This window comes from Pimephales promelas, chromosome 5, assembly GCF_988280905.1.
Source record: "Pimephales promelas chromosome 5, fPimPro1.hap1.1, whole genome shotgun sequence".
Lineage (NCBI taxonomy): Eukaryota > Metazoa > Chordata > Actinopteri > Cypriniformes > Leuciscidae > Pimephales > Pimephales promelas.
This window is the reverse complement of record NC_142773.1, coordinates 25,718,566-25,731,108: the sequence shown is the minus strand read 5'-3', so window position 1 is coordinate 25,731,108 and position 12,543 is coordinate 25,718,566. Positions and strand designations below refer to the sequence as shown.

The following is a 12,543-nucleotide window of genomic DNA, read 5'->3' as shown; positions in this document are numbered from 1 at the left end:
GTTTTATGGCTCTGTTATCACGTGGTGTTGCACACACCCCCACAATATGTATATCAATTGATAGATCTCCTCATGCTGAACAACTTTGCCTCAAGAACCATTGCTGTCAATCAAATCGTTCGTTAAAAATTCACGAATATGTTAAAAACGTACTTTTGCGAACTAGTCCCTGGTTTTTTGCCCGATCGGAACCAGACCAGTCTGGGACAATTCTTTGGACTCTCTAGATCAATAATTATCAAAAAAAGTTGAACTTTGTCATTTGTTTTGCTATAACAGGGTCATTTAAAAAAGGGGGCATGACAAAATGCACCCAAAAGCCTGAAAAATCCTAAAGGAAAAGTCAGAACTTCACAAAAATTGATGAGCATATGTGTCATAACGTATTCAACAAGCATGCAAAGTTTCATGGAGATCGGACTATAGGTGGCGCTATAATTGTTAAAAATATTAAAAACAATGTATACCCTATAGTAAATTGCCATTATTAAAACTTAAAACTTAATGTCTTTTGATGCTTTTGTGCTTAAAGGCCTTAAAGGCCTAAACTGCTTGAACCCCGCTAAATGCTGCTTGCAGCTTTAATTATTATTATTATTATTATTATTCTCCCCTAAAACGCATCGTGCAGCCCAAACCGTAAGGGCTGGAGCTCTGAAACTTTGTCAGATGGTAGTACAAAAATCGAGGAGAGGTTATCAAATTATGAGCCCGATTGGCCCATAGGTGGCGCTATAGCGACCAATTGCGCGAAACGGCTCATAACTCCTAGACCGTAAGTCGTACACTCAAGTGTCTTATATCATTGGAAAGCTGGTCACCTGACGAAAAAAACGTATATCTCCGATTTCATTTCCGGTATGGAAATTTTTCCGCCATTTTGAATTTTGTCGAAAAACTACTTTTGCGAACTAGTCCCTGGTTTTTTGCCCGATTGGAACCAAACCAGTGCAGAAATGTTCTCTGGAGTCTGAAGATCAATAATTATCAAAAAAATGTTGAAATTTCTATTTCCGGTCGCTAGGGGAAGCAAAATAAACGTTGTGGGAGGAGCCTACTTTTACTAAATTGGCTATAACTCAAGAAGTAAATGAGATATCTTCACCAAACTCGGTACACATGTGTACGAGTTCAATTTGAGGTGACAGTAAAAAAATAGCGACGATTGAACACTAGGTGGCGCTATAACATGAAAAAAACATAAAAAGGGCTATGACCACATGACCGTTAGTCCGATTGACTTGAAAATTGGTATGCAGTGTCTTGGACCAAGGCCCCATGTATATCTATGAGGACATTGGCGTATGTAAAAAAACATGGCCGCCATCGGCCAATGAAGTTTGAGCACCTGTGAGACAAGGTTAACGGAGGCCCATCGGAACGAAACTCGATGGGCATGTTCGACTCATGGCCCTAGAGGTCTGTAAGAATTTTGAAAAAAATCGGCCACTAGTTGGCGCTAACGAGTTTTATGGCTCTGTTATCACGTGGTGTTGCACACACCCCCACAATATGTATATCAATTGATAGATCTCCTCATGCTGAACAACTTTGCCTCAAGAACCATTGCTGTCAATCAAATCGTTCGTTAAAAATTCACGAATATGTTAAAAACGTACTTTTGCGAACTAGTCCCTGGTTTTTTGCCCGATCGGAACCAGACCAGTCTGGGACAATTCTTTGGACTCTCTAGATCAATAATTATCAAAAAAAGTTGAACTTTGTCAATTGTTTTGCTATAACATGGTCATTTATAAAAGGGGGCATGACAAAATGTACCCAAAAGCCTATAAATCCTAAAGGAAAAGTCAGAACTTCACAAAAATTGATGAGCACATGTGTCATAACTTATTCAACAAGCATGCAAAGTTTCATGGAGATCGGACCATAGGTGGCGCTATAACTATTAAAAATGTTAAAAACAATGTATTCCCTATGGTAAATTGCCATTATTGAAACTTAAACCTTAATGTCTTTTGATGCTTTTGTGCTTAAAGGCCTTAACGGCCTAAACTGCTTGAACCCCGCTAAATGCTGCTTGCAGCTTTAATTATTATTATTATTATTATTATTCTCCCCTAAAACGCATCGTGCAGCCCAAACCGTAAGTGCTGGAGCTCTGAAACTTTGTCAGATGGTAGTACAAAAATCGAGGAGAGGTTATCAAATTATGAGCCCGATTGGCCCATAGGTGGCGCTATAGCGACCAATTGCGCGAAACGGCTCATAACTCCTAGACCGTAAGTCGTACACTCAAGTGTCTTATATCATTGGAAAGCTGGTCACCTGACGAAAAAAACGTATATCTCCGATTTCATTTCCGGTATGGAAATTTTTCCGCCATTTTGAATTTTGTCGAAAAACTACTTTTGCGAACTAGTCCCTGGTTTTTTGCCCGATCGGAACCAAATCAGTGCAGAAATGTTCTCTGGAGTCTGAAGATCAATAATTATCAAAAAAATGTTGAAATTTCTATTTCCGGTCGCTAGGGGAAGCAAAATAAACGTTGTGGGAGGAGCCTATTTTACTAAATTGGCTATAACTCAAGAAGTAAATGAGATATCTTCACCAAACTCGGTACACATGTGTACGAGTTCAATTTGAGGTGACAGTAAAAAAATAGCGACGATTGAACACTAGGTGGCGCTATAACATGAAAAAAACATAAAAAGGGCTATGACCACATGACCGTTAGTCCGATTGACTTGAAAATTGGTATGCAGTGTCTTGGACCAAGGCCCCATGTATATCTATGAGGACATTGGCGTATGTAAAAAAACATGGCCGCCATCGGCCAATGAAGTTTGAGCACCTGTGAGACAAGGTTAACGGAGGCCCATCGGAACGAAACTCGATGGGCATGTTCGACTCATGGCCCTAGAGGTCTGTAAGAATTTTGAAAAAAATCGGCCACTAGTTGGCGCTAACGAGTTTTATGGCTCTGTTATCACGTGGTGTTGCACACACCCCCACAATATGTATATCAATTGATAGATCTCCTCATGCTGAACAACTTTGCCTCAAGAACCATTGCTGTCAATCAAATCGTTCGTTAAAAATTCACGAATATGTTAAAAACGTACTTTTGCGAACTAGTCCCTGGTTTTTTGCCCGATCGGAACCAGACCAGTCTGGGACAATTCTTTGGACTCTCTAGATCAATAATTATCAAAAAAAGTTGAACTTTGTCATTTGTTTTGCTATAACAGGGTCATTTAAAAAAGGGGGCATGACAAAATGCACCCAAAAGCCTGAAAAATCCTAAAGGAAAAGTCAGAACTTCACAAAAATTGATGAGCATATGTGTCATAACGTATTCAACAAGCATGCAAAGTTTCATGGAGATCGGACTATAGGTGGCGCTATAATTGTTAAAAATATTAAAAACAATGTATACCCTATAGTAAATTGCCATTATTAAAACTTAAAACTTAATGTCTTTTGATGCTTTTGTGCTTAAAGGCCTTAAAGGCCTAAACTGCTTGAACCCCGCTAAATGCTGCTTGCAGCTTTAATTTTTATTTATTTTTTTGCACTTAGACAGCAGAAGGCTTTTTGATGAAAAAGAAGCATCAGTATTACTAGTATGAATGGAAAGTGTGATTATGTGTTCAGCTTGTGTGCCTGTGCTCTGCTGGAGGGAGAGTGGCATGTTGACTGATAAGAGAGCACATTGAGAGACAGGATGCCGGTGAACACACACTAATTGTCTTGCCTCTGAAGTGGATCTGTCAGTGTGCCTGAAACCTATACTACACACGCAACCATGTGATTTATTTTGTCCTCAGGCAAGCGAGCATCTTACATGCCTCCAGCGGGTGTGCTGACACAGCTCCAAACATACACACTGATACATAGACAAAGCATCTGATAGTGAAAAATCAGCTGAATATCAGGTGGGGGATGGTCATTTTAAACATGCTGTTAGTCTAGCTTATTGTTTTAAACCAAGCATGTCTAAAATACCTGTAGAAAAACCATTAGAATTCCCATTCATCAGGGCGTTAGACCTCTGTGAAATGAAATCTGTTGTGTTTACTCATGATTTCTGAAGCAATGTTGTTTTGAGCCAATCACTGCCAATGCCATGTGACTAAATACTATTGGGGGCTGCATGAAATTATGACAAATATATATATATATATATATATATATTGAGGTAGGTAAGGATTTTTGGAAACAAAAATAACAACAACGCTGGTCAAAAGTGACAACAAAGACAGTTATAATATTACAAAAGATATCTATTTCAAGTAGAACTTCATATTCATCAGAGAATCCTGAAAAAAACATATACTATGGTTTCCACAAAAATGTTAAGTAGCACAAAAGTTTTCAAACATTGATAATTATAAGAAAGGTTTGAGTAGCAAATCAGCATATTAGGAAATGGAAACTAATGTATGCCATAATTTATTACATTGTCAACCCCAAGAAAAACGTAAAAACAGCTTAAACAGAAACAAAAACATAGATTTGAGGCATTCAAACATAGTCCATACAAGTAAATATTATCTGACCAAATAGTTACTGGGTTTTACAATCAAAGTGTCCAGTAGATGCCAGTGTAATGTTGCTTGTCAAATTTGGCAATGAGACCTTACTCTAAACATACGTGTTTTGTCTATAAATTGCTTTTGCTCTTTGATCTCTGTTTAAACAGCCATGGATGCACCCCAGAACCTGACAGCTAGTGAGATTAACCATCGAAGCGCCCTCATATCCTGGCGACCGCCCATCGCGGACATCGATAACTACATGCTGACCTACAAAGCAGCAGACGGCAGTCGAAAGGCAAGCATAATGTGGACTTTAGCTTGAGTGACAAATGCAGATATACAGTAATGCAATTTTTAACACAAATTTAGAAAACAAAAATAGTAAAAAAAAAAAAATGCATGAATTTTAGTGTGGACATTGTATTGGTGGTTTTGATATTTTGCTGTTCACATTTCTGTGCTTTTCAGATTTGAACTATAGTTGATGTAGAGCTTGATCTTATAAAAACTTAACAATCTAACATAAGCTAAATTCTGCAGAGATCAACCATCTAGGGGGTCGTTACATCTTTTAAATCTGCCTCGGAAAAGCTCAATTTAATTAAATCATTTAACAAAGTCATTTCAAAGTCTATTAAAGACTTCCCTGAAACAATTTCTCTCAAATGAGAAAGTAGATACAGTATCTGTTTCAAATAATTGCATTACTTTTAATGCATGATCACTGTCCTATAATGTTTTTTTAACAGCCTGACTAGAAAATGCAATGACGGATTATAATCTTTAGATTTATGTTGTTATACACAGACGCGCAGACAATCATTGCAACAGAACACTCTGACCTAGTAGCCAACTGTTAGTGTTCATATCCGTCCAGTGGGTGTCAGTGGTGCATAGAGGTTTTAAACCCTGCTGGTGCATCTTAGACATACAAAATGTATATTTCCATTAGAGCCAGGTTGACATAATAACAGACAAAATGGGAATTGCCAAAAAATAATAATACAATGAAGGAATCAGAATGAGAATACAGTAAATGAGAATTCCCTAATACACTTACCTGCTCAATATACTGACAAACATTAATGCAACTTCATTAAAACACTGCTGTGCTGCATAATTCACAATACACATTGATCAAAAGGAAAAGGATAAATATGGAATCAAATGTTGTTTCAAAGGAATGTGGCATGTCCATCCAGGTCCTCTGTAAATCCTCTGAGTAAAAGTTCTGAAAAGTCACAAAAAATAAGTGGCACATTAGTTTGATAAAAGTGAATTTAAAAAAAAAAAAAAAGAGGGGAAGTGAACTGTCATGAGCTAAAAACCAAAATAGAAACTCGGTTTCTCCCCAGCAGCACCAGTGCCTGATAAGCCTCTTCCTCCCCCATAAAGGGCTTTAGAGCTGCCAATCATATGGAAGAAAACACTGGGAGGAAAAGCATTGTATTAAAAGCACCCAACAGTAAGCAGCTTCAGATCACAACAATTTGTCAGACAGTTCTTAAAGTGATTGTGATCTGTCTTCTGTTTGTTTATGAGGAACATCTTGCCTTCCCACAATGCTAAGAGCTTCTGTTCTTTGTAATCTCTAGGCATGTTTTCCACAAAACTATTCAGCCACCTAGCAGTTCTTTGTTTATTTTTGGTCTACAGTGTTTGAACAGAGGTAATGTACAAGTGCCTCTGCGTGCCTGCGGATCAGTAGACTGTGTTTGATTGTGTTTTAGGAGCTGATCTTAGATGCCGAAGACACATGGATTCGTCTCGAGGGGCTGGCAGAGACCACCGAATACACTGTGAGACTGCAAGCCGCCAGAGGATTAGAAACCAGCGCCATTGTTTCCACTTCTTTCACAACAGGTGCAAATCTTCCACATCTCCTGTAAACTTCGGGTTCGTTCACCTCTTTAGGTACAAATGCACACGATTGCTCCATCAACGTCATCAAGTACAAATCAGTAGTGACACATTCAGTGCATCTGTTCACATCTTGCTTCACCCTCATTTATTGAGTTGTGTTTCTGTGACTTTACAATCCCCCGACTTCCAAAGATAGCATTTCATACCCAGACAGCAAACTGACATTGAATCAACGTGGAAACGACGTCTCTCATGACATTGAAACAACGTTGATTTTGCTCATCGAATTAACGTTGAACCAACGTCAGACGCGGCATTCTTCAAAGCTAAATGAAAATCGAAAATTGGTTTGCTTTCATAACGTTGAAACAACGCGTTGATTTCAAGTTGATTTTCCGTTAGTTTTGAAAGAATGACGTGTCTGACGTTAGTTCAACGTTAATTCGATGAGCAAAACAATGTCAGATCAACGTTGTTTCGATGTCATATTTCCACGTTGATTCAATGTCAGTTTGCTATCTGGGTAACGTCTCAAGCTGAAATCAACAAATTTACACTTCATTGTCGTGGCGGTGATGCAAATCACCACTCACTAACCTCCTAGTGACCCTTCGCTTTCTTTTGCTCTGATGTTTCGCAAACCTTTTCCTCCTCAGGAAACCGATTGTTTCCCACGCCACAGAACTGTGCGCAACACCTCCTGAACGGAGAGAACCTGAGCGGAATCTACACCATCTACGTCAACAGAGACCTCAGCCAAGGTGTGCAGGTTTACTGCGACATGAACACCGACGGAGGCGGCTGGATAGTGAGTGAGAGATCTGACTATGACATCTGAACCCTGTCTGTATTGTCTATATGTTTGGCACAATGTATGATTTACACGAAATCCCACAGTGCCATATTACAGGATTGGCCCCTGTTGAAAAGACCAGCTGAGACCAGCATTTTTTGTTTTTCAGACTGGTTTGTACTGGACTATCCAGTGTAGCCGTACTGTTCAAAGTCAAACTTACAGTAGCTAGATGAAACATGCTGTTTTAGGCTTACCAACCAAATCTTAATGGTTAACCTAGTTGAGAACTTGGTGTCAACACCAGTACATATATATCCAGAGTCCAAAATATCTTTCTGGCAGTTAAATTGAGCAAATGTTTTGCCTGGAAAAATGTATTACTGGCCATACACACACACATGTACACTGAACAAAATTATAAACGCAACACTTTTGTTTTTGCCCCCGTTTTGCCCCAAACTCAAAGATCTAAGACTTTTTCTATGTACACAAAAGGCCTATTTCTCTCAAATATTGATCACAAATCTGTCTAAATCTTTGTTAGTGAGCACTTCTTTGCCGAGAAAATCCATCCACCTCACAGGTGTTGGCATATCAAGATCCTGATTAGACAGCATGATTATTGCACAGGTGTGATGATTGATTTGTGATTGTGGCCTGTAGAATGTTGGTCCACTTCTCTTCAATGGCTGTGCGAAGTTGCTCGATATTGGCAGGACCTGGAACCGATCCAGAGCATTCCAAACATGCTCAATGCGTGACATGTCCAGTGAGTATGCTGGCCATCCAAAAACTGGGATGTGTTCAGTTTCCAGGAATTGTGTACAGATCCTTGCAACATGGGGCCATGTATTATCATGCTGCAACATGAGGTGATTGTCGTGGGCCTCAGGATCTCGTCACGGTATCTCTGTGCATTCAAAATGCCATCAATAAAATGCACCTGAGTTTGTTGTCCATAACATACGCCTGCCCATACCATAACCCCACCGCCACCAGTATTTTCCCGTAAAATATCCCGTATTTTTACTCTGATTGTGTGAGACGTACGAGCTCGGACTGATTCGGCTTGAAGTCGTTTATTCTCGGATGCGGCGCCGCGCGCACTGGCCGGAGACACACTGGCTGTGTGGCGTGTCCGTTTTTATTTCGGCTCCCATGTTAACAGATTAGAGCTTGCACACTCCAGAAAACGCGTGCATGCTAGAAATAGAACTGACGCCTATTTTTTCACGCGACACGCAAGCGTGTTGAAAGCGTTTCCAGGCAAAAAAAATAAATAAAAAATAGGAAACGATGTTTATATGTCATTTTGTACTCGAATAGCCTACATTTTACATTTTGATGTTTGAAAGTCAAGGTTTTTACATAAATTCAGATATCAATGTAATTTAAACAAATAATAATTATAATAATCGATTTATATTGCTTATTATTATATTGCTTATATATTGCTCGATTTATATTAGTTTTGCCTATATATAATTTAATTTCATATAACATATGAATAAAATATCTCAAAATATCTTTTTCATTTGTTTCTTATGCTCTTAACAATGATTACACAAAGAAGAAGAAAAAACTTTTGGGAAAAAACGTTCTGGGCCTCAGGAGGATATAAAGATGGGATAGGCTACAATAACAACAGAGTGTGTACGTCTTCTGAGTGACGGTCCACCACCAGGCTAAATATAGGCTCTTTAAAACTACATAAAATGCGTAAATGTAATTGAAATAAACAGACAGCCCACTTCCCTATTTTGTGGGTTTTGGAAGATGTGATAACAGTTGAAATTGTTGTCGTAAAGGCAAGAGCAACACACCGCTAATCCAAATGTAGATTTTTTTTCTTTAAATGATACTAGTTTCTAGGCTAGTTATTAACTCTTTAGACTTTTAAGGATTAGTGCTTTATTTTTAAAGTTTGTGGGTAAGAATCGTGTAAAAAAAAATCCCTTATTTTGGGGAAGGATTCCGGGAAAACTCCCTTATTTTCAATGTTCAATGTTGACAGCTATGTCCCAGACGCCATCGAATGTGAGAATTTGCCCACCCAAGTCGGTTATGACGACAAACTGCAGTCGGGTCGAGACCCCGATGAGGACGATGAGCGTGCAGATGAGCTTCCCTGAGACGGTTTCTGACAGTTTGTGCAGAAATTGTTTGGTTATGCAAACCGATTGTTGCAGCAGCTGTCCGGGTGGCTGGTCTTAGACGATCTTAGAGGTGAAGATGCTGGATGTGGAGGTCCTGGGCTGGTGTGGTTACACGTGGTCTGCAGTTGTGAGGCCGGTTAGATGTACTGCCAAATTCTCTGAAACGAATTTGGAGACGGCTTATGGTAGAGAAATGCACTTTCAATTCACGGGCAACAGCTCTGGTGGACATTCCTCCAGTCACTCCCTCAAAACTTGAGACATCTCTGGCATTGTGCTGTGTGATAAAACTTTACATTATAGAGTAGCCTTTTATTGTGGCCAGCCTAAGGCACACCTGTCCAGCATCTTGATGTGCCACAGCTGTGAGGTGGATGGATTATTTCGGCGGAAGGAGAAGTGCTCACTAACACAGATTTAGAGAAAACGTACAAATACTTTATCGGATGTGCCTTTCGTTTACACGGTGACGGCATTTTTGGAGCTTAAAAATGCAAAAAAGTGAAACCACGCTCCAGAGTGGAAATCTTAAAAAGGCTCCACCGCCGCGTTCTTGTGTAAAGGGTAAAAACGCCAAAGTCTGCTAGACAGTGAAGGTTGTACGCAGGTGCACAGACTTGGTGTTGTTGTGTGGCAGTGCTTTACATCGCCACCAAGCCGCCTGGAGTGCATACTACATCAAATTTCACACATTTTTTCATCACCATATGCAAGCGGATTTCCTACCCATAATGCTTGTCTAAACGCAGAATAAAAAGTGAGAACGCCAGGGGCGTCGCAACCGTGGGGGATGTGGGTGTTTTAACACCCACACTTTTCCCGGTGAGAGTGTTCAACACCCGCAGTTTTTCTGCCGTTTTTCCGCAGTTTTACACAAACGCCTTCCTACAGTCGCTCCTCCGTTTCTCTGGCGTTCAGTGTGTGTGTGTGTGTGTGTGTGTGTGTGCGCTCGCTGTGGCTGTCTCCTCTCAAACATGATACCGGCTTTGAGTGTGTCCGGCTGATGATTGGCTGTTCTGCCTTAAGTCCCGCCTCTCTTGATGTGTTAGATGTATTGGTCAGCTCGTGCTGAGGAGGCGGGAACTTATGGTTGTTTACATCTCCCTTTTCCAGGTACTTTGAATGAGTGTTTATGCTTTCGAGGTTTTTAAATAAGCTTGATATGTGTTTGGGAAGATGTTATGTTTATGTTTTATTGACATGTCCAGTGTTTTCATTATTATATTTCGTATTTTTGGATAAACAGTACAAGACTTGCGTTAGGCATTCTGTTTGTAATGCTGCGTGATTTGAAAAAAAAAAAAAAAAAACACGCTCTTTGCTCACACGATCAGCATGGTGTTCTGTGTTTTCTCCTAAATAAAAGCTCAAGGATTTATTTCTTACAAGTGAAGAAATTAGGACAAAAGTATTGTAATTTTGATAGCGTAATATAGAATATAATGACAGACTCTATATCATAACTATAAAGATGTTTGAGCCCTCTTTAGGTAAGCTACAAGTCAATGCTTTTTCATTGTTCAATTTGCACAGGCCTGGGTCGAATCCAGTTGAAGTTCTTAATTTTGAGCTCTCAATGTGCTCCAGATTGATGCATTTAACCTTAAAATGTACCAAATTTTCTTGCGGGGGAGCATGCCCCCGAACCCCCCTAGAGGGACAGGGGTCTACGTAACATGTCCAAATTTAAATGACACATCCATCACCCACACTTTTCAAAAGCTTGCTACACCTCTGGATAACGCAACACCACTTTTGCGTTTTCTGTTCAGATCGTTTCTGTACAAACATAGCCTTAGACAGATTTGTGAACAATATTTGAGAGAAATAGTGAGAAAAAAGTAATAGAAAAAGTCTTATATCTTTGAGTTCAGCTCATGAAAAATTGGGGCAAAAACAGAAGTGCTGCGTTTAGAATTTTGTTCAGTGTATATATAAAACATGAAGTTTTTCATTATATTAAAAATATATATTTTTGGTACTATGACTTATTAATTAGCCGTTTCTTTTTTATTTTAAAATTATTTATTATTATTTTAAAATATAGTTATGTAGTGTATTATTTTATATTAAGTTTTATTATCATATAAAGATCATATTATTATTATTATTATTATTATTATTATTTTCACACAAAAACTTAAACCCAAAGTCTGCCACTCTTTAAAAGCACATAGAGGTCTGGAGAAAACATATTCCTGATAATGCATTTCTCTACTGAGGAAACAAATTGGGTGTTTCTTTATTAGACATACATGCACCACTTGCATCAGCAAAGGCCAGACTGTCGATTTTACAATTCGACTAGAACCATAAAGTTAGCGGCCAATTGGCAAATAACTATATAATTGCCTTTGGTGCAATACAAGTGTAAATTTTGAGTCTTGTCTGTATCCCACACCCGAGACCAGTGTTCAAAATACGACATATGCTGCTTATTGCACATTCTGGTCTTTTCAGCATGGTCACACAGCTGCTTCTATTGCAGATGTCATCATCCCAAAGTAAAGTGACTGTTGGGATAAATTGCAATTCATGTGCTCCATATTGCCCTAAACGCATTATATTTAATTGGCATAGAGTGTTGTGCGACTGCTGTACCTCTGCTTATTGTGTTTTAGGTGTTCCAGCGACGTCAGAACGGTTTGACTGATTTCTCCAGAAAATGGAGTGACTACAAGACCGGCTTTGGCAACCTGGAGGATGAATTCTGGCTCGGTGAGAAGACGTGAAATACACTTGAATAATAGACAGAGCGGTTAGAGCTGTCTGGAAAAAATAGCTGCTACGTAATGACTCATTAAAAATATGGCCGTTTTAGGCCCCATTAAACTCTTCAGGCAGATCTAAATTTGGTCAGCACTTTCTGGCAAATGTATGAGTTTTATTTAAGCATTAATCCCTTTAAATGTAACTCAGTGAAGAGTGCTCTTGACTAGGTATCAGATGGTTTCTTCATTTAAATTAATTAAAGGTATGTTGGGAAACCATCTAGCTTTACCTTAGTACTTAACCCTAACTTGCTCCAGGGACACTGTATGTCTTTCCTATTTACTTGCATTATACGGAGCACACTTGCAAATGAGAGACAGTGTAGTGATGCTCTGAATAAAGATGAAAATTACACAAAAGCTCTGTGAGAGACTGCATCAAATCACCATCCTTTGAAATTCTCCATGTTGTCCTCGTGCATTCAGTATCTAGTATTTGTATCGGCTCTGTGCTTCAG

The 12,543-nt window shown here is 39.2% G+C and overlaps 1 protein-coding gene across 2 annotated transcripts in view; it reads left to right on the top strand.

The window, feature by feature from the left end:
- Positions 1-12,543, top strand: part of tnr (tenascin R (restrictin, janusin)) — a 178,379-nt gene that overhangs the window by 154,186 nt on the left and 11,650 nt on the right. For both annotated transcript variants that reach the window (XM_039654780.2, XM_039654779.2), the window contains 4 exons: positions 4,664-4,794; positions 6,230-6,362; positions 7,019-7,170; positions 11,936-12,032. In XM_039654780.2, coding sequence (XP_039510714.2) covers positions 4,664-4,794; positions 6,230-6,362; positions 7,019-7,170; positions 11,936-12,032 — 513 coding nt within the window. The remainder of the gene's footprint in view (positions 1-4,663; positions 4,795-6,229; positions 6,363-7,018; positions 7,171-11,935; positions 12,033-12,543) is intronic.